The 26,514-nt window shown below is 40.6% G+C and overlaps 2 protein-coding genes across 3 annotated transcripts in view; both read left to right on the forward strand.

Annotated features, from left to right (window-relative positions):
- The window catches only part of OOSP2 (oocyte secreted protein 2), a 61,065-nt gene extending 44,242 nt beyond the window's left edge, over positions 1 to 16,823 (forward strand). Inside the window, exon 5 of the mRNA XM_042957785.1 lies at positions 16,777 to 16,823. The gene's annotated coding sequence lies outside the window, so the exon portion shown is untranslated. The remainder of the gene's footprint in view (positions 1 to 16,776) is intronic.
- The window catches only part of MS4A3 (membrane spanning 4-domains A3), a 29,648-nt gene extending 3,967 nt beyond the window's left edge, over positions 1 to 25,681 (forward strand). Inside the window, exons 1-8 of one of the 2 annotated variants that reach the window (XM_042957783.1) lie at positions 10,088 to 10,154; positions 11,154 to 11,656; positions 16,777 to 16,948; positions 17,595 to 17,729; positions 20,191 to 20,247; positions 22,133 to 22,291; positions 24,525 to 24,626; positions 25,250 to 25,681. In XM_042957783.1, the coding sequence (XP_042813717.1) occupies positions 16,793 to 16,948; positions 17,595 to 17,729; positions 20,191 to 20,247; positions 22,133 to 22,291; positions 24,525 to 24,626; positions 25,250 to 25,279 (639 nt within the window). In that variant the 5' untranslated portion in view covers positions 10,088 to 10,154; positions 11,154 to 11,656; positions 16,777 to 16,792 and the 3' untranslated portion in view covers positions 25,280 to 25,681. Of the gene's footprint in view, positions 1 to 10,087; positions 10,155 to 11,153; positions 11,657 to 16,776; positions 16,949 to 17,594; positions 17,730 to 20,190; positions 20,248 to 22,132; positions 22,292 to 24,524; positions 24,627 to 25,249 lie in introns of those variants that run through there. The other variant, XM_042957784.1, reaches the window with a different exon arrangement.
- Positions 25,682 to 26,514: the final 833 nt, after the last annotated feature.

A 26,514-nucleotide genomic window follows, 5' to 3' on the forward strand; every position in this document is an offset into this window, starting at 1 on the left:
ATGACATATTATGCATATATTATGAATATAGATATTAGTCAGCCATGAAAAGAAGAAAATCTTGCCATTTGTGACAACATGGATGAACCTGAAGGGCATTATGGTGAGAATGTCAGACAAAGAAAGACAAGTATTGCATGATTTCACTCACATGTGAAATCTAAAATAATGTAACTCATAGAAACAGAGAAACAGTGGGGAAGAAGTGGAAGATGTTGGTCAAAGCATATGAATTTTCAGTTGTAAGATGAATAAGTTCTGGAAACAATATACAGCATGGTGACCGTAGTAAATATGTATGGTGTACTTGAAATCATCTAAGAGACTAGATATTAAGAATTCTCATCACAGGGGTGCCTGAATGAGTTAGTCAGTTAAGCGTTCAACTCTTGCTTTTGGCCCAGGTCATGATCTCACGGTTCGTGCATTTGAGCCCCACGTTGGGCTCTGTGCTGACAGTGGGGGGCCTGCTTGGGATTCTCTCTCTCCCTCTCTTTCTCTCTCTGCCCCTCCCCTGCTTGCTCTCTCTCTCAAAATAAATAAATTAAAAAAAAGTATTCTCCTCACAAAAAAAAGTAACTATGTGTGTTGATGGATTTAATATTAAAATTAGCCTGATTGTCAAGCTATTTCATAATATATATGTATTTCAAAACATCACATTGGATACTTTAAATATACACATCTTTTTAGTGGCTAATTATACCTCAAAAAGGCTGGAAAAAATAAAATATAAAATTAGAAAAATAAAAAAAACAATAAAAACAAAAAGTAGGTGATCTGGATCTCGGTCTTTCTGCCATTAGCCACTACCCCGTGCTGCCTCAAATAGTTTTATTTTATTTTATTATTTATTTAATGTAATTTATTGTCACATTAGCTTACATACAACACCCAATGCTCATACCAACAAGTGCCCGCCTCAATGCCCACTCAAATCATTTTAAATTGATGACCTTTAGTTCTCTAGAAAACCACTAAAGTGTTTACACAGCCCTCAGTAAAACTAAAAGAGTTCATACCTATGAACAGAGAGGGCCCTTTCCTCATCTGGAAATAAGAATATTTTATACTAACAGATTTAGGAGGATATAGAGGAGGATGAATAATTGCTTGGGGCAAAAGAAATTATTGGGTGTGAGGCAACAAGTTTTTAAAGTATTTTTGTGCTACAAGATGAAGGTGATGATGTGGCTGGATTTTAGAAGGGCCTCCAGTCCTGCCACTTGATTCCCCAGGCAGTGTCAGAAAGGGGAAGGCATCTTTCTTCAATTCACACAAACATTTAACGATGAGGCCAGAACAAATTCAGTTCCAGTCTGCCCTTCACAAACTCTCCCATCATCTTTAATGATCATGAATTGAATGGCTTGTATTGTATTGTATTTTTAAGTTTATTTATTTTGAGAGAGGGAGAGAGAGAGAGCGAGCAAGTGGGGTCAGGACAGAGGAGAGAGAATCCCAAGCAGGCTCTGGGCTGTCAGTACAAAGCCCAATGTGGGGCTCAAACTCACGAACTATGAGATCATGACCTAAGCCGAAATCAAAAGTCAGGTGCTTAACCTACTGAGCCACCCAGGCACCTCTGGTTGTTTCTATTTTATATGTAGTATCTGTATTATTTAAAAACTTTTGAAAGTAATTTTGACATATAAAACCATCCATTTCATGTGGTTCTATTAGAACTCATTTCAGATTCTCTCTCTTCCTGCCAAATAAAACAGGGAACATTAGATATTTAAGAGTAAAACAAGTCAGATATAAATCAAATCATATATAAATCTGCTACCCTTAAGGCTTTGTTAACAATTATATACATCCCAGCTTCACTTCTACAAAAAGTAAATAAAATATCCATTAATTGTGAGAATTATACTGTGCTTTGTGCACTGTCTTTAATGATTTTATTATTCAGTCATTTACCAAAATAAGAAACAGATACCCATGTCCACAGAAATATATTATCATGGGGAATCTGTCTGGGCTACCAGTAGGAACATGTACTGTTTGTTGTTGTTGTTGTTGTTTGTTTGTTTTGTTTTGTGTTTATCTTAGTAAAGTGATAAGTCACTGCAGGCATTGTAAGCAGGGAAGTGATGTAATCTGATTTATATTTGAAAATCAGGGGTACCTCAGTGGCTGAGTTGGTTGAGCAACCGACTTGTTTCGGGTCATGCTTTCATGGTTGATGAGCTCGAGCCCCACATTGGGCTCTCCCACATTGAGCTCTCTGCCATCAGTACAAAGCTCGCTTCAGATCCGGTCCCCCTCTTTCTGCCCCTCCCCCACTTGCCCTCTCTCAAAACAAATTATTAAAAATCAATCTTATTACCCTATGAACAATGGATAAGAGCAGTAGCTTAGAGGCATTATAAGAATTTTATAAGTAATTAAGGCAAGTGATGATGTTATCATGCCTTTGTGGCAGTAGAAATGGAAAATATATGGACTAATTTTCTATGTGTTTTGGAAATAGAAAAAAGAATTTCCAAATGGATTTAAAGTAGGTTTGGAAATAAATCATAATGAAGCATGACAACTAGATGTCTTGCTCAGGCAATTGTACAGATAGTAATAATATATACTAATATTGGGAAGACTGAAGATCGGAAGGACATTTTTCCCATTTGCTGAGATGTCAAGGTAACCATTAACTGGATTAGTTGAAGACCACCTTGAATGCCATTTGAGAAAATAAAGCAACGGATAGAATATGATTGTGGGATCTCTTTTCTTAACCGAATTCCATTAAATTCCATTTAATTTTCTTCTTTCATTGTGCGCAAGATATATAAGAGCTTATTAAATCAAGTCTGTATTTCTAGAATAAAAATATAGGAACAAGTCCTTTGTTCCACCCTGCCCCCACCACTGCCTTATGGATTTTTGTTGTTGTTGTTGTTGTTTGCTTATGTAATCTTGTGTGCTTCTTTTTTTTTTTTTAAGTTATTTAAGGAAAATCATCAACCCCAGACTATTCTTGAATAATAGTTGAGAGCAACTTGACTGTTGTTGAACAGTTCGAATCTAGGAGTCAATGAACTCAAATTTAAGGTCTTACACTGCCAGTTGTACAAAACAGTATAAGCTTGTTTCTCCGCTGCACCAGATAGTATTGATTAGGTTCTGCTACCAGAATCTGACCTCAAATGTCACTGGCTGAAATGAGCAAAAGTTTATTTCTCACTCAGGTGAACTCCACTGTGAGTCTTAAGACCCTCCCCCACCCAGGCATCAGGAGCCCAACATTTCAGTCTGTATCTCTTTTATGACCTCACCCTATGTACAGATGCTTTCACCATCATTCAGGCAGGCGAATGTGTATAAAATCTACTGTGGGTTTCTCAAGTTGGGCAATATATCACAAGAGCTGGTGGGTTGAAAAGTCGAACATGCAAAGATCGCACAGTCTCAAAATAACTCTTTTGGTTAAGGTGTCCCTTAAATAATTGCCAATCCTTTTTGGAAATCAAAAAATGGAAATAAAATCACAAGAATGTCTCTGTTGTTAAATGTTCCTCTTGTAAATTTGTAGCAGGTAGCCTGCCCTGAGTCTCCATAGCAATGTAAGGTTTTGTGTATATGTTCATTCTCTGCTTCAGAACATTTACAAAGCCAATATAATAATAGGTACTTTGTTTTTCAGTTCGGCCCCAGGCAAAGCTGGACTTAGCATAATTACAACTTATCAAAGAGTTAGTATTGATTAGCTCATATGCTTAAAACCTGCCAATTTCCCTTTTGCAAATGTATTCCTGCTTTCCTTGGGAAGTGCCAAGGGACAGGTGAGAGTAAGGCTTCTTTTTCTTGAGAAGTAGGTTTTAGTGACATGATTGAGTTCCAGATCAATTGTAGATAAAAAGAAGAAAGTTCAACATGCCAAGAATTAGTAGATGTGTAGCTGTTTTAGCTTGATTACAGTAGTGTTTACGCTTCTATGAATGTTAGCTAAATGTAGAAGACTATACACCTGAAAAAGGAGGAAATTTACTGTATATAAATTACAGTTCAATGAACCTGACATAGAAAATATGCTAGCCTGACTACAAGGCACAATACCTCCATCCCATATGAACCCAACTGCATGGAGATACATTTAATGTATATCAGTTAGACTTTTTGACTGGAATTTATTGTTTTATTAGAAAATGAAAATTGTTCAGAGTGCCTGGGTGGCTGAGTTGGTTAAGTGTCTGGTTCTTGGTTTTGGCTCTGGTCATGATCTCACAGCTAGTGAGTTCGAGCCCCACCTCGGACTCTGTGCTGACACTGTGGAGCCTGCTTGGGATTTTCTCTCTCTCTCTCTCTCTCTCTCTCTCTCTCTCTCTCAAAATAAACAAATAAACTAAAAAAAAAAAAAGAATTAAAATTGTTCTATGAAATACACACTCCTAAAAGAAAAAGTATTGAGAAGGCCAATAGGGATTTTAGTGGAAAGATGGAAAGGAGATGGAAACACGAAGTGGGGGGAGAGCAGTACAGATCTAAAGACATTTGGACTGAGGCACCCAACATCTTACACTTGAGTAGTTCAATCACAGCCCATCTAGGGAGGGACCCAGGTAAGCTCTTGATCACAGCTTGCAGGGAGTTCCCCAAATAGCCCATTAAAAGGCCCCCAAACTACCCAGTAAAAATCTGCAGGCTGACTCTGAGGAGGCAAGAGTAACTTGATGGCTTACTCAGAGAATGACTTACCAAGAAGCCACTGGAAGATGCTCAGAAGGTCTACTTGGCCAATAAGTTGGGGCAGATCCATCAGGGTGGGATCCCTGTAGATATGCTTCACTTGGGGCTTGCTGCCAACTCTTTTGCTCTTTCCTGAGGAGCCCCATAGCCACTTACAAACCAGAAGTCTAATACCATGGTGGGCTGAGAGGCAGAGTGGTAGCATAGAGCCTACAACATGTCTGGCAATAGGAATAATCCAAGGGAATCGAGTGGAATCTGTGCCCTAAGTAAGGTGTAGGATATTTAGCAGATCAGAATACAGGATGCCCAGTTAAACTTGGATTTCTGGTAACATTATTATTGTTATAATTATATTCCATGCAATACTTGAGACTTTATTTAAATAATCAAATATCATATGGAACATAGTTATATATTTTTTTAAATTGTTGTTTTCCTGAAATTAAAATTTAACTGGGACTTTTGAATTTTATCTGGAAACTCTGGTCCCAAGGAATCCAGCCAGAGCAAAGCAGTGTTCTAGCAGTGTGAGTTAATGATCACTGCTCTGTTGGTTCTTATTTCTCTACTAGCTTTGGACTTTATTTCCTATGAGTTGTCAACAGAATAATCTGACTAGAACAGCATAGGGTCTATTTCCTTCAGAAACAGCTTTTGACCCTAAAATACTTTTTCAGTCTTCTCCAAAGAAGAAAAGCAGTAGACACTAAGGAATTCTAATGTTTATATACAATACAGAACCCTCCGACTTGTAGAGAGTGCAGGATCACTCTTTATTTATGGGGAGGACTTTTAAATATCAATACTTTTCATAGTTCAGGATCACTCTTTATTTATGGGGAGACCTTTTGAATATCAATATTTTTCATAGTTCAGGATCACTATTTATGGGGAGACCTTTTAAAATATCACTATTTTTCATTCTATTTCATTCAATGTGATCTTTTGATTTGGGGCTACTACGTTGGAAGAGTAGAAGAAATACAGGCTCTATAATCAAAATGATTGTGTTTTCATGTGACCCCTTTGCTAGCACTACATCTTGCCAAATTCATATCCTGATTAGAAATAGAAGTGGGTGCCTATGCATCTTCCAATTAGTCCTGAATATCGATTGAACATGTGTCTGCTGATGTAATAGGCTGGACCAAAGGCCTGTAGTCACTCACTTATGGGCCCTACCCAGGCCAGAAGCTCCTTCTTCTGCTACTTTTTTCCCCACATTAGAGGTTCATGTCTAAGACCCAGGATCTTGTTCCAGACAAGGCCAGCAGCTGGTATGCCTTCCTGCATCTCAGCGTCCCCACTGCCCATGAAGACAGGGCTGGTTTCCAATGGGCGTGGTTTCTATGCAGAGACTGCTATGGACTTGGCTTTGTGCAGTAGACCTTCCTGCCCTTTCTCTTATTCCTGGGATAAAGTCCCCACATAAAGTGCTTCATCTTCCACCCATAGCATTCTTCAGACAACACTATCCCTTCTGTTGCAGGACTAGGGGTTCTTGCTCACAAGGTTTTATGCAAAGCCCCTGGTCTGGGCAGGGATTCACTGTGGCTTATATGAGGCTCCTAAACCTGGATCTTCTCCTCAATGCCCCCCTCACTGGTGTCTCCTAGGGTCCCCTCTCTCATCAACTGGCATGGAAATTAGACCTTTACTCTTCCTTGGGGCCTGAAAGATAGAGATCTGGGCTCCTTCTGACTAGGCTGCTCCCTCCAGCTTCCACATGGGCATCTGACACTTGAGAAGCAGCTATGCTCCCACCAGGCACCTGCCAGTGCTAATTCAGTGAGACCACTTGATCCTTCAGTCAGCAGCATGCGGATCTTTAAGACTGTCCTGGACATTGATTACACAAAATTCTTTTTTTTTTTCTTAATTTGGAAACTTTTTAAAAAATGTATTTATTTAAATTCAAGTTATTTAATATACAGTGTAGTGTTGGTTTCAGGAGTAGAACCTGGTGATTCGTCACTTACACATAACACCCAGTGCTCATCACAGGTGCCCTCCTTAATGTCCATCACCAATCTAGCCCATCCCTCTACCCACCTAACTTTCAACAACCCTCAGTTTGTTCTCTGTATTTAAGATTTTCTTATGGTTTGCCTCCCTCTCTGTTTTTATCTTATTTTTCCTTCCCTTCCCCTATGTTCATCCGTTGTTTCTTAAATTCCACATGAGTGAAATCATATGATATTTGTCTTTCTCTGCCTGACTTATTTTGTTTAGCATAATACACTCTAGTTCCATCCACGTTGTTGCAAATGGCAAGATTTCATTCTCTTTGATTGCTGAGTAGTATTTGAATATGTGTATATATATTTGTATACATATATATATGACATATATATATCATATATATGATATATATGACATATATATATCATATATATGTCATATATATATGTCATATATATGTGTGTATATATATATATATATATATATATATATACAAGTATATATATATATATATCACATTTTCTTTATCCATTCATTAGTTGATGGACATTTGGGCTCTTCCCATAATTTGGCTATTGTTGATAGCACTGCTATAAACACTGGGGAGCGTGTGCCCCTTCAAATCAGCATTTTTGTATCCTTTGGATAAATACCTAGTAATGTAATTGCTGGATCATAGGGTAGTTCTATTTTTAATTTTTTTGAGGAACCTCCATACTGTTTTCCAGAGTGGCTGCACCGGTTTGCATTCCCACCAACAGTGCAAAAGGGTTCCCCTTTCTCCACTTCCTCACCAACATCTGTTGTTTCCTGATATGTTCATTTTAGCCATTCTGACAGGTGTGAGGTGGTATTTCATTGTGGTTTTGAGTTGTATTTCCCTGAAGATGAGCATCTTTTCATGTGTCTGTTAGCCATCTGGATGTCTTCTTTAGAAAGGTGTCTATTTGTCTCTTCTGCCCATTTCTTCACTGTATTATTTGTTTTAGGGGTGTTGAGTTGATCAAACATCATTCTTGGTGGTGAGGGGGCCATTCCTCAGTCACCAGACCCCCTAGACAAGTCAGACCCCTAGCTACCTTTTGGGAATCACCCCACTCATTGACTCTGAGGATATTCCCCAGTTGTGGCTTAGGATCTGAGGATTGCTCAGCTTTGAGTATCTCCTAAACCCTTTGGCCCTTGAACAAGTTCTTAAACCCATCTCCAGTGCTCTTTTACTACAGTGAGAACAACTGAGAATAGAGACAGTCCTTCTTTGGTGAGCGAAGTTCACCCAAATGATTCCACGAGGTAGTTGGAAGTTGAGGAGGAACACTATACTAATGTTTTCTATGTAGGCTATTTTGCTTTTTGCCAACAATATCATGATAACTCTTCCTGGTTTCCTGAGCAACTCTAAAAATGCAATGCCTTCCTCCAAAGTCTAAGACTAGATCTGTACAAGTGTATTTCCCCGCCTTGTCTAAAAAAATAGCATGAGGCTAAAACAGGAAAGAATAAGGCTTGTTTCCGATCATTGGTTTCATTTTATTTGATGGCTCACAATTTCCAGACCCTAGTAACAGCGATCTTTGTCTACCACAACCTTTTATTGTCTTATGGTTATACTAAGTAACGTCACACCTGGCAGGGCATGGTTTCCAAGCAGGGACTTAGAAACTTGCAAAGCTATAAACTAGTAAGCAATGAGCCAGACACATTGAACATATTTCAAAGTCAGAGATTTTAGATGGTTAACTAATTTTGTTTCTTAACAAGAATACATATGCTTACTAAGATATATAAAGGTACTGCCCCAAGAAGAGCATGATTTTAGTAGGTATGTGCACACATTAGCGTGCACTTGGGTGTAGGGATAAAAGCAAGGATGCAAACAGTACTTAGTAACTGGATTAAGACAAACAACGCTTGAGAAATGTATCACTTTTCAAGGTCTTAATGGGTCCCATGTGGATGAACAGCTGGAATATTGACTTCATTCAAATCAAGATTCATTTTTTTTTCCTTTTGGAAATTAACAACTTGAATTTTGAGCTTGATTATTCATTATGTTATTGCAGCACCAAAAGCTAGTCAGCATCCTTGAAAACATTTTCTCTTGAAATTAGGGACTATTGCACACCAGCAGAAGTCATCTGTGCAAATCGTGAAAGCAGTTTCTCATAATTCTCTCTCTCTCTCTCTCTCTCTCTCTCTCTCTCTAAGGAACTGAAGAGCCTTCCCATTTTTATTCATTTATTTCCAATGCATGTAAAGATCTTAGTTGCTAAGACCTCTACATGCATTCTGTCATTTAATCTTTATACGTGCTGTTCTCTAAGGTGGGTACTATGGTCTTATATTTACAAACGAGACAACTGAAGTCTTAGAGTTTAATTAACTTCCTTTCAGAGCTCTTTTTTTTCCCTACAGTTCTTAATTTAAAACGAGTATGTTAAAAGGAACTACTCCTTTCCTCACTTACTCATATTTCTTCCTCTCCTTCCCTGAGAGCACTTTCTTGTCTTTTCCCTTCTTATTCTTCCTCTTCCTTCTCCTCCTCCTCTCCTTCCTCCTCTCCCTCCTCCTTCTCCTTTTCTTCCTCCCTCACTTCCTCCCCCTCCCTACATCCCCTGTCCCTCCCCCCTCCTCCCCCTCCTCTTCTTCTCTTCCTCCCTCTCTTCCTCCCCCCTCCACATCCCCTGTCCCTCCCCCGCCCTTCTCCTCCTACTGTTTCATCAGTATTCCATTTGCAATGGCTCTGGCTAAAGTGAAACATGAGGAACATACCTTTTGCGGCCATCCTGTTAGCTATTTCCTTATGTTTAGAGTTTCTCTGTCATCCAAAGCTCCAGAGTCTCTACTCCAGGCTCGGGTACCAGCCCTGGTCGCAGAGCTCCTGCACACGATTACATTTTCCTGGCTGCCAGGCCTCCGCTCACTTCATATTCAGAGTCCAAGTTCACCATGTCCCCTCCCAGAGCGCTCCTTCGGTCATGGTATCCGGCCTCTTTTTCTCTTTTCTGTGACCGAGTTTCCCCTTCTGCTCCAGTTTCTAGAATGAGGACCTCACCCAGTCATGGGCTGCCCCCTCCAGACTCTGTCCTGTGACCTTCCTAAAGACTGCATTTTGAATCTCCACATGTGATTTATTGCCCTACTGCCTCTTGGCTCTGATCTTCCCATCATCTATTTAAGGGCACTTTATTTATTTAGGATGATTGTGGAATGTTAAGCCTAAAAATAAAACTGCCAGTCATTTCACCAGCAAAAATGGGTTGGTGCAGGAATAGTAGGGAATTGCAACGTGACAAAAGCAAGCTACAGCAAACCATAGGAAAATCCTCAAAAGGAAGGGGAGGACCACTCTTTTATCGAGAAAGGGGCGGAGCTGGGGAGGGCTGTTAGAAACAAAAAGTCCATTGGGGGGAAAAGGGAATTCTAAGTGTAGGGGCTCCTTGTTGGCTGAGTGTGACTGTCTCTCATCGGCTGGGCTGTTGCCAGGAGAGGGTGGTGAGGTGAGAAACACCTTTCTGTCTTCTGCTGGGTATTAAAGAAGGCAAAATAGTATGGCTCGAGAAGGGAGGTCTCTTCCTGTGGGCTCTGCCATCCCAGGGAGGCAGTAGGGTGTGCGAGCTGCCTGCTTTTGGCTTCCCAACACCATTTTCACAAATGAGGTTTCTTTTTATTCATTTTCCCAATAATGTATCTTCTGAGCTGGGGTACTTTTGAAAGTGAGGAGAGGCTTTATTAATTAATTAATTTGTTTATTAAATTTAAGGAAATGTATATTTATTTTTGAGAGACAGAGACAGAGAATGAGTGGGGGAGGGGGAGAGGGAGAGGGAGACACAATCGAAGCTGGCTCCAGGCCCCGAGCTGTCAGCACGGAGCCTGACACGGGGCTCGAACTCACAAACCTCAAGATCATGACCCGAGCTGAAGTCGGACACTTAACTGACAGAGCCACCCAGGTGCCCCTCTTTATTTATTTTCAACTTTATTTATTTTGAGAGAGAGAGAGCAAGTGAGGGAGGGGCAGAGAGAGAAAGGGAGAGAGAGAGAGAGAGAGAGAGAGAGAGAGAATCCCAAGCAGGCTCGGCATTGTCAGCACAGAGCCGGACGTGAGGCTCGAACGCACAAACCATGAGATCATGACCTGAGCTGACCTCAGATGCTTATCCGACTGAGCCACCCAGGCACCCCAGGAGGCATCATTATTTACAAATCACACTGGGAGTAGCAGGCATGACCCTGACCTCACCCTAGCCAGAGCTTGAGGTTTGCACACAGCTTGGCCGGGCACCGGATCCGGTTAGGAAAGCTGGTTAACGTTTCTATGCCATAGTTTTCTCTTCTGTGAGATTGGGTTACCCGTTGTACCTCGGCCTGGAGTCATCGCGAGGCTGAAGTGAGTTAATGCGCGCAGGGCATTTAGAGCGACGACTGGTACGCAGCAATCATTCAATGCCATCAAACTACAATTTGCCTAATTTTTGTATCTTTGACGTTGGCAGACGAACCAGCCTGTCTAAGCCCGTGAGAATTGAACGTAAGGATGCGTGTGACCACCCTCCCTCCTCCAGACGCTGCTCTTACTATCTGACTTCATTCTTTTCTTACTGGGCAAGTGACTGCTCGACGCCCCCCATCCCACAATGCTTTCCCACCCATCTCCCTGTACTTCCTGCTTGCATTTCTTGGTCCAACCATATGTTAAGCAATGTCACAGGGCCAGCAGACGGTTACTCCTGCTGCCAGTTTCCTAATCAACGGCAAGCCTTGGGGACGCACAGTGAAAGCAGAGTGGTCCCAGGTGCCCGTGTGGTTGGCACACTCTGCAGTCAGCCAGCACCACATTTTCACCGACTCCTCTAGAGTGTTGCCTCAGGCAAAGGTACGTTAAGCCTGAGTCCGAAGAGGCTGCAGTTTTCCAGAAAGGACATCATCGCTATCATTACTGAGCGTCTCCTACTCGGCTTCAGAGGCAAGACGTCTTCCAACGCTTGAAGCCTCCAAGGTAAACCCTACAGATTCGCTCTTCAGAGAAAGCCCCCTTTTTTCTTGTCTCCTGGGTGCCACCCAGGAGAGTCAGTGGGCCATGAGGATGTCTGCAGAGTGTTCTGGTTGGTTGTCACGTAGAGATTTGGAACTTTCAGCTGCGAGCATGGCTTCCCCTTAGAGTCTGATTGTTCCTCTGGTGTTGAAAATGTTAGACATAATTGTCTAGTTATTTCTTTGGAAAGACACGGGCGCGGACACCACCTACACACACACACACACACACACACACACACACACACGCCTCTTAGATGTATATAATCCAAGTGGCTGCCGCCAAATTCGGCTGCCGGCTGTGGGAATGAGGGATGGTCTGGACACATCTGAAGTAAAGATTTAGTAAGTGAGTTTCTGCATGAGCTCAGAGGGACGGTAACGATACTCTGAAAGCCAGATTGCCAGGTTCGGGTCTCCAGCTCCTGAAATTGCTGGCCTTGTGGGTTTTGGCAAATTACTTAAGTCTTCTGGTGTTCCACTTTCTCGCCTGCAAAATGGAAAGGATCATAGCAGCAGTACCTATTTATATGGATGTGTGAGACATATGGTGGTTAAATGGGTAAAACATTTAGTGCAATGCCTGACACACACTAAAAGCCAGATAGGTGAACTTAATGGGTTCTCAGGAAATCTACACTTCTCCCATTAAAAAAGAAAAGCTCAATTGACCACATTATTGAACATCGTTTATTTTGCCTGAAGCCTGAAAATTCTCCCTGATATGTATAGTTATTTTATTTTTATTTATTTATTCTTTAATGTTTATTTACCTTTGAGAGAGAGAGAGAGAGAGAGAGAGAGTGTGTGAGCAGGGGAGGGGCAGAGAGAGACTGAGACACAGGATCTGAAGCAGGCTCCAGGCTCTGGGCCGTCAGCCCAGAGCACAACACGGGGCTTGAACCCATGAATGATGAGAGCATGACCTGAGCTGAAGTCAGAGGCTTAACCGACTGAGCCACACAGGCGCCCCATTTATAGTTATTTTAAAAAATCAAGAGGTACCTGGGTGGCTGAGTTGGTTAAGCATCTGACTCTTGGTTTCAGCCTAGATCATGATTTCATGGTTCATGAGTTCAAGCCCCACATTGGCCTTAGGGCAAACAGCACGAGCCTGCTTGGGATTCTCTCCCCCTGCCCCTCCCATCTCTGCCCCTCCTCTGCTTGTGCTCTCTCTTTCAAAATAAATAAATAGGATTCTTGCTCTCTCCTCTCTCTCTGATTCTCCCCCACTCAAGCTTTCTCTCTCTCTCAAGAAAAATAAATAAATAAACTTAAAAAATAAATGATAGATTTCCTCCTTCCAGAGCTACTCGGGAGTTTCTCTGTATGAGAGGCTCCAATCCTCACAAACATATTTCACATTATCATTCATAAGGCATGGCTACATCAAGCTGGACCAAAAGTTCATTTATTTATTAAGCATGTATTTGCTGAGTGCACAGCATGTGACAGACACAGATCTAGGCCCTGGGGTTACCAGGATGGGAAGACATCAGATACAGGTGAACATCCAGTCAGTTGAGGTTCAGACACGTAGTAGTAGGAAAAGGGAAGCAGAGGGCAGGGCGTTCTGAGGTAATAAAGGGGAGGCTTCCTCCAGACCCGGCTGGGACTCAAGATGGCTTCCCTCAGGAAAGTGTGGCATGTGGACTGAGAGTCAGTCTGGAAGAAGAGCAGAAATTTTCTAGGTGGAGCTTGAGGGAAAACGAGTTTCAGGAAGAGAGGAATAATACTGAGAAGGAGAGTTGAAGACTTTTGAGAACTTGATGCTTGGGGGGCATTAAAAGAAATAAAACATGGCTGGACAGAGCTGTGAGATAGGGAGGGGGAGGCGTGAAGCTAGACTAACAGGCAAGCAGGTATCTGATCATGAAGGAGCACCGCTCTCCACATTAATACATTTTAGCGAGGTAGATATCTTATGTAAAAGATAGTTGTATTTCCCAGGGCATGTGGTTGGCTGTCAGTGAAGCATGCAACTCTTGATCTTGAGGTGGTGAATCTGGGCCCCATGTTGGGTGTGGAGATCACTTAAAAAAGAATAAAATCTTTAAAAAAATGTATATATATACACATATTTCCCAATGGATAAATGTTAAGCCTGAGCTTTGCAAGGTGATGTTCAACATAGATGAGAGAGGGATTTGAGGGAATTAAAAAAATTTTGTTTTACGTTTGTTTATTTTTGAGAGTGAGAGAGACAGAGCACGAGCAGGGGAGGGGCGGAGGGAGAGGAAGACACAGAATCCAAAGCAAGCTCCAGGCTCTGAGTTGTCAGCAAGAGCCTGATGTGGGGCTCGAACTCATGGATCTCGAGATCATGACCTGAGCTGAAGTCAGACGCTTAACCGACTGAGCCACCCAGGTGGCCCTGTTTGGCCATTCTTATTATTATACATCCTGACCAGGATTACATTAGGTATTTATTAAAATAGACTTTGCTGTCAACTTTTTGATATTTCCTCCTTCTTGGATTCCGTGCATAGTGTTGAACATGGAAGGTAAGGGTTCCTTGTCATTCTGTATTTATCAGTGTTTAAACAGAGCATGTACCTAAATGCTAGCATGGAAATCAGTATTGGCCGGACATTTCGACGAGAGGTAAAATAGCAATTTCCAATGTGATAAAGTTAAAGATAGAATGTGTTCTGACTTTCACCTTCTTAGTGCCTTTGTGAATAAATAAGCATGACACATACCCTTTATGATAGAGAACCGGAAAGGTAAACCTTATCCTGAAAGGAAGCAGCATGGATCTAATCTGATAAAAGTGAGTGAAATTATTAGAAAAATAGATCTGCCGTACAATTTGCAACAAACAGTAGAAATTAAGAAACCATTTTAAACTCAAAGTCAATAGTTTTGGCAGAATTCAGCAGTATATAATGGGTTTGTAGTTAATCTCTTTTTTCTTTAAAAAAAAAAAAAAGCTTTTTTTAAGCTTATTTATTTATTTTGAGAGAGACAGAGAGCAAGTGGAGTAGGGGTAGAGAGAATCCCAAGCAGGCTCTGCACTGTCAGCACAGAGCCCGATGTGGGGCTTGAACTCATAAACTGTGAGTTGTGACCTGAGCCAAAATCAAGAGTCAGACGCTTAACCGACTGAGCCACCCAGGTGCCCCTGTGGTTAATCTCCTACTGTCCACCTCATCAGTTGTAAAAGCAGAGAAGCATTTTGCAATCACTTTGTGTTGGAGAAGCCTGTTATCAGTTATTTTACTAGCAAAAATGGGTTTATTCAGGAAGAGTAGAGAATTGCAATTTGGGACAAGCAAGCTAACACAAAATCTTATGTAAGTCCAGACAACAAAGAGAAGGAACTGCTCTTTTTATAGAGGGAAAGAGGGGAATTAGGAGTTACTGTTATACACAAAAAGTCCCTTGCAGCAGACTGGGACTTGGAAATAGAGTAGCTTTTAGTTGTGACAGCCTCTTGTTGGCTGGGCTGCTCTTCTCTGGGATAGTAAAGTGGTATTGACTTGGAAGATGCCAAGTGCTTCTCTTCCTGTTGGGTCTACAACTGAGGAGGAGGGACAGGGCACGAGAAGCCCCTGTTGTGGCGTCCTGACTCCATCTGAAACAAGTTTCCCTTTATCAGTTTTCCCACTAGGAAGTTATATTGCTCAAGATTGAACATACTGTGTGTGTATATATATATATATATATATTTTTTTTTAATTTAGTTTAGTTTATTTATTTATTCTTTTTAAAAAAAATTTTTTTTTCAACGTTTTTTATTTATTTTTGGGACAGAGAGAGACAGAGCATGAACGGGGGAGGGGCAGAGAGAGAGGGAGACACAGAATCGGAAACAGGCTCCAGGCTCCGAGCCATCAGCCCAGAGCCTGACGCGGGGCTCGAACTCACGGACCGCGAGATCGTGACCTGGCTGAAGTCTGACGCTTAACCGACTGCGCCACCCAGGTGCCCCTATTTATTTATTCTGAGAGAGAGAGAGAGAGAGAGAGAGAGAGAATCCCAAGTCACTGAAAGTGCAGAGCTTGATGTGGGGCTTGAACTCATGAACCATGAGATGGTGATCTGAGCTGAAACCGAGTCAGACATTTAACCAACTGAGCCACTCAGGCGCCCCCAGTGTATATTTTAGCGACACATCTTTTTTAGGTGTAATGATTGAGGTGGTTGTTTGGTGAACCTTATATACAATACTTTGAGTCTTTTTTTTTTTTTTTTTTGCCACAAGGCAGAGTATGAGTTAAAGTTAACATTTACCAACTGTCTATTAGGTTAGGGACTTCAGACCTTATCAAAGTTGCCTCTTGCCATGTTAATATGAAATTAAAATTATTTTCATTTTACATATGTGAACACTGAGGCTCCCATTACTAGATCACACAACTAATAAGTGGCCAAATTTGGATTTAGATTCGTCTCTTCCACGGTGCTTAAACTCTTTCCGCTGTACCGAACGGTGACCTAGAACGGTATCTTCCATATAGTACTACATAGCATAACGATTAAAAAATGTTCAACCTTAAAGTAGAACGTCCCTAATAGAGCTGAACTCAGTTATGAGCTGTGTTAAGTGTGGGTAAGTTATCTGACCTCTCTATGCCTCAATTTTTTCATCTTTAAAATCGGAATAATAATATCGCAACATAGATTGTTGGGAGGATTAAATATGTTAACACGATCACAGCAACCAGACAGTACCTGGCATGTAGTAGCAACTCAATAAATTATACTTCTTGTTATTATAAGGAGGTGACCAAAGTCATTTTCCTCAACCAAGAGATCAACTCTCAGTGAAACCATCTGTCTGGTTGTCCAGGATTGATTTGAAGAAAGAGGGGCTATGTAATGTATACATACATATAAAAATGAGAAAGGAATCACACTTCACTGTTTCAAAGTTATGTGAGGCACTCAGACTTACTACAGTAGTTTGATGGTGTCTACTACTCCAAGACAAAATGAAATTCAACAATGTAAATTGATGCTCCATTTGTGGAGAGTCATTTTGATGTATGGACGGAAATGAACCCTTCTGTTGCACTCAAAAAATTGTAGCTGGTGGGGAAAGGGAAAACATCAAACCTTTGGATTTCTTTTCTGTGGTAGCCATCAATAACCCCAGATGGCCTCCCGAGGAGATGAGAATGCAGAACTGGAGGCAGCCTCAGCAGGTGGTACCCCAGCGAGCCAGGTGGAACCAGAGGTGGTGAATAACTCTGTCTACCAGCCCATTAATGGATCACAAAATCAACAGAAGGAGAAGTTACAGGCCCTTGGGGTAGGTCATCTTTAGTTTACAAATTGGTTTAAGACAGAAGAAAATAAATAGCATGTGGAAAACCTTGTCCTCATCAGGAGAGATTTCTGAATTATTCATCACTAAGTCAATAATGTTGCTTCTTTAAGAAAAGACTGGGACCCATTTTAGACCTGGGGAGTAGGAACTGTCCTGTCAGCATTGGAGAATGGACTCCAGTCTGACCACCACCTCGGGAGGCTGAGTTCTTATGAATGCCTTCCGTATTTTAGATCTAAAAATTGGATTGACGAAAGCTTGGATGAACTGCTGTTTAATGTCTGAGTGCCTTCATCATACTATGGCCCCAAGGTGTGCTAGGAAGATATTTGACCCCATCTGTGTTGCCAGCCATATTGCCTCTAGTTTTCTACCACTGTCTGGAAGGAGTTTGTGAGAATGGACAGGAGGAGGGAGAGACGTGGTGATGAAGGGCTGCCATTGGGATCGGTGGGAATGGCATAGAACAAAAACCTCCCAGAATAAGGCCTTGCCCAGTTAAGCTTGACATTGTCATCATTTCCAGCACTGATATCTCCTTTCTGAAGAAAATTCAAATGGTCTCTTCTCCATGGACACTAGTACATGACCATTATGCTTTTTTTTTTTTCTTTTTTCCTTCTTACAGGCCGTCCAGATCCTGAATGGAGCAACAATTCTGGCTCTGGGTGTTTTTATAGGTTCCTCACAAAGCATATTTCGTCCCTTCCGCCAGTTTTTCTTGGTCTTCTACACAGGCTACCCACTATGGGGTGCTGTTTTTGTGCGTATTCATGTTCCCCTGACCATAGATCATTTCTTACATACCACTGCTAGAAATGTGTTAGATTATTAAAGTGTTGTTTTTAGGTTATTTGGAGATTGCATGCTGTGGGTTTGATTTGTAATTCCTTACACAACTTTTAAAAACAAAGTGCCTTCCTGAGTAAGAGAAATCACATTTGCTGAGTACAAATTAAGTCTCAAACATTAACTTGATGTATTCATGCATTAAATCCAGCTATTACATTTATGGATGCTAAGAAAATCAAATGAAAAATGAGTATTGGTGAATTGTCTTGTGCAGTCAAGAGAGTCCTGGTTTGGGAGATAAGAGATTTGCCTGCTGATTACAGTCTGGAAATCAGAAGACTGATTTCCCCTATTTGAGTCAAAACGGAATCAATAAAATAGGCTTTGGTTCTAGGTGGTTTTAAAATTTATTTGAATAAATAAATTTGTTATTTGATTATCAACTACCTGATGTTTTCTTTTTAAAAAGATAATTAGTTGGAACTATTTGCTAACCAGACACTAATTTTTTTGTCTTTGTTTTTTCTTGTCTATTCTGGTGTTAGACCTTTGAGAATTTATAAGTGTTCGGTCTCAGGCTACCATGAAATCCAAGATGGGCAAGTTTAGTTGAAAATAGTAAATGGAACATGTAATTGGCAAATGAAGAAGATATAAATTTATAGCAAATCTGGGGCTCTAATTTATTCGTGAGTTTAGTTTTTCAGAATCATCGACCTTCAGATCTTCTTTAAAACAAAATTGCTCATAATTTGGCAACAATCTCATATGCTGACAAAAGATGACATTCAGTTTCTGGATGCAGTATAAAACACGTAATTTGGATTTAACATTTCTGAAATTTTTAGATAGTTCCTACTATCATTTTGATGAAATACTTGGAGTCTGAATTTTTCTAGAAAACCTGAAGTACACATTTTCTCTGCATAATGAATCCTGACTATCTAAATGGAAAACTTCCATATTGTATAAGAGAGGATGGTGAAGTGTTTCAGTTATTCCATCAGGAAAGAGTTTTCTTTTCTCAGAAAGCTGGGGTCAGTATGTTGGGAAAATGTGGTCAGGAAGCCAGAGCTCATTCTTTGAAAGCGTCCTCAGCATGAAGGTTCAAATCTGACCATTGGATTCCCATCGCTGGAAGCTTTGCCCCAGCTCTGTCTATCGCTGATGGAGTAAAGTCTAAGATCCCCGACATTATCTGGCCTTACCTGCAACTACACCCCTGTCTCCCTCCCCTTCCCTCTGTATACGGGCCCTGCTGTTTATTGACCGTGTGCTTCCTTATATGAACCAATCTTCCTCTTACCCATCCTTATTGACCTTTGAGAAAAATATCTAAGTTCTTACCCTTTAGTTTCTTCAGTAAGATAGTAGAAATAACATGGGGGCCCTCTTTTTGGGCCATTTTTAAATGGGGAAAAAATACATAAAAACCTTAGCTATTGTTAATAATACAAGTGCTTTAGGTGTGCCGGGCCAATTTCCAAGACCTCATCAAGTATCATTTCATTCCATCCCCATATAGCTATAAGGTCAGTAATATTAACATGGGGATATGCACATCTCTATTTTACAGAAAAAGAAAGTAGGCAAAAACTGAGCCTAGGTGACTGAATGAATACAAGCTGAAGATAGGGTCAGGGTGCATATGTTCTCGACCATAAAGCTCTAGTGACCCTGAACTTTCTCGTGATAACCATCTTGTTATTTGACGTGGAATCCGAAGCCTGTTCCTTTGTGTTCAGGCAGAATATTCGAGAATTGAATCTATGGAGCCAGCTCTTGCTCTCCATGATTTTGGCAACTTTGCCCTCAAACCATAGGCGTGGCTCTGCAAATTGTTGTAAGAATTTGTGGGGTATAAAACAGCATGAAATTTTGAGAAAGCCATCAACTTGTAGAGAATTCACTTTATAAAATTAGAGTCATGAAAATAATAGCTTATCAAAATAATCATTTAAAATGAGTGGGTATAGTGATGTAGACAGACTTGCTGAAGTTCTTTCAGAACATCTAATCCAATAAATCAAACCCTCATCTGAAGCTTGAGTCAGAATATGAGAATGACGTTATATATGCATGTGTATGTAAATAAATATTATTTACATTTAATATAAGTATAAGCATAAAGATAATTATATCACATTACATATATGTCTTTATCTTATGTTTTTAAAGTATGCACGCTCATATAATGTATAAAAACAGATGTAATAAAATATCACATGTTTGCTCAAAATTTTAACTAATTTAAAATTTTATTCATACAAAATGATGAGCAACATCGAGTATAATTCTCTGTGATAGAGTGTGAATTTTAGAAAGAAATTTTATGCATCCATTGCTAGATATCTACTAATTGACGGAGGACAAAATGAAAATGGTTGAGACTTAATGTTCTCTTATCTGTTTCATTTCCTGTGTTTAAACAGTTTATTGTTTCAGGATCCTTGTCTGTTGCAGCTGGGAGAAAACCCACAAGAAAGTTGGTAAGTGGCAGTTCTTCCTGTATTCCTATGATTGTGGAACTAGAAATAAGTTACCCATTAATAACAAGAGAGTAGAGGTTGGTGAATTCAACTGAGACACCGAGTCTTGTGTAATGCACAAGAAAATTCTCTTAAGGCATTCAGATGGTAAATTATCAGAAAATCATGGAGATTGTGAATGATTCCTGGGATGGTTACTTTGAATATTTGATGAATCTGAAGCTCAGAAAAAGGCTTCTTGATTTTTGCGTGTTGTGAAACTTGACTAATTCTAACTACTTTGAGTGTACCCTTTCCCACCACTAAGTCCACACCCAAAAGCCAAAAGTTCTATTCCTTTAGTGATTCCTTATACACTTCATAAGTCCCTGTTATGTGTTCTCACTAAATCATCTCTCTGCCAGCTACACGCCTTTCCTAGCTCATTCACTCTGCCTTCTCCATGGATGGCCACCTTGAACACCAATCCCTTTTCTTTTACCTTTATTCTCTGTTGATGACCTTGCTCCCTATTCTGAGAAACCCAAGCCCTTAGAAAAGAACATTCAGATGCCCTCTCTAACATCCACTTCACAGAACAGGTCTGAACCGATTCGTTTTTTATTCTAACTTCTTACCGTAGGTGACTCTGATTTTCTTCAAAGCTGTCATCCCTATTTGAATACTAGATTCTGTTCCTTTTTTTCCCACCTGAGTGCATCACTCCAAATGTCTTTCTGCTAGATTTTTTCAATCAGCCTATCAGCATCCAGTTACTAATCTAAGCAGAAAAAAAATACCTTGACCTTATTTTCTCCTGATAGCTATGGGCACAATTTGCTTTTCCTTCTGTAGTTAAACTCCTCAAAGGAATTATCTACACTCTGTCTCCAGTTCCAATCTACCCAGTAAGGGCTTTATTGTCTTCCCTACCTATCGAGTAAGAACTTCCAATCTACCCAGGAAGGGCATTGTTTTATAATAAGGCTTTATTTTCTTCCCTGTTACATCTTTGTAACCACTCTCCTTAAGATCACTACTGATTTCTCTGTTGGCAACGCAGAGATCAATTTCCGGTCCTCATCTAACTTGATTCATGGGCAGCATTTAGTACGCAGTGGATCACTCATTCCTCCTTCCAATCATTTCTTCATTTAGCTTCTAGATCACTTCCATTAGCTGGTTTCCTCTTGTCTTTTCAGTGTCCCCTTCTCAATCTCCTTTCCTTTGCTTCTCTCTGACCTTCAAAAGTTGGGGTGCCCCAGAACTCAATTCCTTGTTACCTGCCCTACTCACTCCTTTGGTGACCTCATCCATGCTCCTGGCTTCAAGTGACATTGCATGCCCACAACCCTGAAATAAACACTTCCAGCCTAGATCTCCCTCTGGGCAACAGGCCGGTGGATCTCATTGCTTCCACTTAAGAGTTCTAAAATCTCCCAAACTCTATCCTAATCTTCCTCCTCCAACCTTCTCCCTCCATTTCCTCCCCATATCAGCTGATGGGCACTCCCTCCTTCCAGATCCCTGAGGATTATCCCTGACTTCTCTTTCTTTGACAATCTTGAATCCAATTGATTCACACATCCTGTTGGCCCTATGTTCAAGCTAAATCTGACTTTGACTGTTTCTCATCCAGTCAGACACCATCTTTCTTAACCGGGTTCCTTGCTTCTACCGCTGGCCCTGTCTACACTAGTCCTGCTTGAGACCTCAGTGCTCCCATTAATCTAACTGCATTGCCCCTTTGCTCAAAATCCTCCAGGGACTCTATATTTTCCTCAGAGTAAGAACCAAAGTTCTTCTTAAGACCCGCAGGTCTTAGATGGGGGTTTAAATGAATTGCTACCAAAGGAAGGAAGCATGTGCTTCCTATATTAATTGAAAATTCCTGTTCTTTTTTTAGGTGGAACACAATTTTGGAATGAATATTGCCAGCGCTACCATTGCTCTAGTTGGGTTTGTTTTTGTCTCGATCAATTTAGCAGTTAATAAGTATTCTCTCAAGGGATGTCTGTCTTCACAGTCACTGGACTTATGCATTTGCATGGGCGTCTTATCAAACGTATGTTTTCAAAAATTATGTTTAATTATAAAATATTCCAAATGATCTCAAATGTACAGAAGAATATCATATCGGGTATCATGCTACCTTGATTTGAATCCGGGCTTTGCCACTTATTAGCTCTACAATGAAGGGCAAATTAGATAGCGTTTCAATGTGCTCATCTTTTTTTTTTTTTTTTTTTTATTAGTTTTTGAGAGAGAGAGAGAGAGAGTATGAGTAGGGGAGGAGCAGAGAGAGAGGGAGACACAGAATCTGAAGCAGGCTCCAGGCTCTGAGCTGTCAGCACAGAGCCGGATGCGGAGCTTGAACCCACAAACTGTGAGATCGTGACCCGAGCTGAAGTCGGATGCTTAACGGACCGAGCCACCCAGGCGCCCCAATTTGCTCATCTTTGATATGAGGATGGTAATAGTATCAATCTCACAGGGTTGATGTGAGGGTTAAACAAGTTCATATTTGATGAGCAATTAAGACAGTGCACCTTGGGGCACCTGGGTGGCTCAGTCGGTTGAGCGTCCGACTTCGGCTCAGGTCATGATCTCGTGGTCCATGAGTTCGAGCCCCACATCGGGCTCTGTGCTGACAGCTCGGAGCCTGGAGCCTGCTTCGGATTCTGTGTCTCTTTCTCTCTCTGCCCCTCCCCTGCTCGCACTCTGTCTCTCTCTCTCAAAGATAAGTAAACATTAAAAAAAATAAAAAAAAACCCAGTGCACATTGTGTTATAATATTAGTATTTATTGCTGCTGCTACTATTACACTCCCCAGAGAGATTAAATGAAATTTTTTAAATTTCATATCTTACTTAATAAAACTGACTTGGGAGATTTACAGTGTTCTCTGTGACCTGGGATTTTTGAATCATGAGTCACCGAAGTTTGGAATGTGGTACTTCACGTTGGAATTTTGGGGGTATATTATTTTTAAAGGGAAGCTCCCTAAGAAACTTTTCAAATGATGTTGTTGTTTGCGTTAGATATTCTCCCTCTTCTGAGGTCAATTTAGAATTAAGGTTTTCCTTTAAATTTGCCTTTTTTTTTCCGTGATGACCTATTTGATGACCTATTTTTACTGCCTGACTCCCAGTCCTCCTGTTTGCTGGCAAAGAAGTTTGTGCCTCATTTTTTTTCTTTCTGAAATGTATTGTTAATTATCTAAGTTTATATTTCTATGGGTCTGGGTTTTTTGTTGTTGTTGTTGTTGTTGTTTTTTTCAGGTGGGTTTTGTAGTATTTTCCTTCTGGAACAATCTTGTGTTTGCTTCTCCTTCGAGGTGCCTCAGTGATAATAGCAGGATCGCTAGTCTAGTAATTTTGTGTTTAATATTTCAGTTTAGTGTTTAGTTTCTAGGGATGGCATAGACACATAAACCTTCTAATAAAATCCCATTAATGAAATGGTGGGGGGCCATTTTTGTCCATTGTTCTGAACTACCTACTCGTTTCTTTAGTTGGCTATGACTCAGATTCCTAGACGTTAGCAAGAATATCAGAATTTTGCCTTTACAGCCTCTTCAGCTGTGACCACTTCACGTGGTTGATAAAAAATGCAATGTATCTCTCTCTCCAGGTAAATTTTTTCCATTTATCTATTTATTATTTACTTATTTAAAAAAATTTTTTTTTAACATTTATTTATTTTTGAGACAGAGAGAGACAGAGCATGAACAGGGGAGGGTCAGAGAGAGAGGGAGACACAGAATCTGAAACAGGCTCCGGGCTCCGAGCTGTCAGCACAGAGCCCGATGTGGGGCTTGAACCCACAGACCGCGAGATCATGACCTGGGCCGAAGTCAGACGCTCAACCGACTGAGCCACTCAGGCGCCCCATTATTTACTTATTTTTAAAGTTTATTTATTTATTTTGAGAGAGAGAGAGAGGGTACGCATGGGAAAGGCAGAGAGAGAGAGGGAGAGAGAGAATCCTAACCAGGGCAATGCTGTCAGCAGGGAGCCCAACATGGGGCTTGATCCCATGAACCGTGAGATCATGACCTGAGCCAAAATCAAGAGTCAGACACTTAACCAACTGAGCCCCCCAGGCCCCAGTTTCTATGTTTTTAGGTTGATAAGGTGTCTCTTAAAGAGTGTTGGTGTGTGCCTGTGTCTTAAACCTAATCTATGGTTCACTTTGTTCTGTTTTAAGGGAGGGAGATGTTATATTTGGTTTCTTGATGACATGTTTTCCCTCTGAATGTTTGTACTATGTGTCATATGAGGCATCATATCTCCTAGGGCATCATGTCTCTAATGCTCATCCTTACCTTGCTGGAATTATGCATCAACATCTCTGTTTCAGCCATGTGGTGTGCAGAAAACAAATGTAATTCCAGAGAGGTGAGTTTGTTTCCATGACTAATAATTCACATGGTCTGCTAAGGTTTAAGGTTCTCTCCGACTTCCAGAGTTGAAAAGATATACTTTTATGTAGTAAGGATTTGTGGGATTCCTGGAGTTAGAGATGGTGTGAAAGTGAGGGATGGAATGAAGGCTGGAAAAGGATTCTGATGTGAAAATCTAACCGGAAACAATATATTTAAAATAATATTCAATACATTTATAACATCACAGTATGATCTTATAGTAATATAATTAGTGTGACAATAAATGACAATATCAATAATAATACAGTTACTACAATATAATAATATAATAATAATATTTAACATATTTTTATACAGATATAATTAAGTTCAATAATTTCCATGTAACCTGTCAGTTTCTAACTGTATACCCAGGAAAAACCATGAATTCTTTCTAGATTTTAGGTAACTCACCTATAAGATGAAAACATTTTCATTGTCTTCTGACATTTGTTGTGAGGACTATGTATATAAAACTTTAGCATAGTAGTAATCAGTGAACACATATTATTGACAATAATCATGATGATTAAGGAAGGGATGGGAGGAGAGGGAGATGATGATCCTTTTCTTGGAAACTGATGTTTTATTTTCCAGGCGATTTCCTCACCTCGTAATTCTGTGTAAGCAGAAATGCCTCCTGATGAAACTAAATCTGAGAGCAAGGAAGTTCAACCTCAACTCTCCAAGGAGTCAGAGCTTCATCAAAGACCTCAGGAAGACAGGAGCCTCCTCTCTTTACGGCACGAATCAAGAGAAACTTGAATTTCTGACTCAACTTTTTTGTTTTTGTAAATTCTGTGCTCACCACTCCAAAGTTGTTCCCATAATCGGTGCTCTTTCTTCTTACCCACCTACCCCATTGCCTTACAAGGTTTAAAGGAGGCAGGCAGAATAATTCCCGTTTTATGAATTCTCTCTAAATTCAACTCCCAACCACCCATTGAGAAGGAAAACGAGTCAGATGTTTTTTGCATTGCAGAAAAATGCTTCTTGACTTTAGCTGACGTCAGCATTGTAAAAACTCAAATAAAAAAATCATCATTATCATCGTTAAGATCGTTTTTTTCTCACATTTGAGGGGGGTAGGGTCATGTCTCAGAGGTTTTATTTCGGTCAGCTTCTGAGATTCCCACAAGCCCTGATACGTAAACGATGGTGTCGATCGGGGACTTTGAGAGCAATATCAATCAACATTTGTTCTTCAAAGGATGGAGAGAAACTGTAAAACGGAGAAGTAAGGAATAAGGGCTTTAGATCCTTACAGATCTGGGTTTAAATTGTGGTACCGTCACTTGTTACCTGTGTGAAGTTGAGCAAGTTACTTAAGCTCCCTGACCTGTTTTTCCTCATCCATAAAATAGGTGTAATATCAATGGACTACCTCATCGGTTGTTATAAGGCTTCAGCCCTTGTAAGTGGTACGTAGAACCACAAGTCCTAAGTGGCCGTTGTTGGTGCCGCCACTGCTGTTAAGGCTGGGGTGGGACGGTGGTCAGATGTGCAGGGAGGATGGCAGAAACCCTCACTTCCATTGTGGCTCCTCCCATCCCCCTGGTGACATCAATGGCTGTCTTTTTAAGGTGGCAGTTTGATGTTAAGTCTCCTCCTGATGTATCTGGTTCCCGATTTATCTTCTGCTGAAGCGCTTATGTTTCAGATTTAGAAATTAATTCCCCTCTCTTGATACTGAGCTGAGTCATTCATAATGTCTGTAAGTTCATACCCATAGGCTATTCTTAGCATCATGTTTACCACATGGACAAAAATTCTTTCATACGCTTCTCTACTAATTGTTGCCTCTCTTCTTCAGAACACACACACACACACACACACACACACACACTCATTATATAATATTG

Source organism: Panthera tigris, chromosome D1 (assembly GCF_018350195.1).
Source record: "Panthera tigris isolate Pti1 chromosome D1, P.tigris_Pti1_mat1.1, whole genome shotgun sequence".
Taxonomy (NCBI): domain Eukaryota; kingdom Metazoa; phylum Chordata; class Mammalia; order Carnivora; family Felidae; genus Panthera; species Panthera tigris.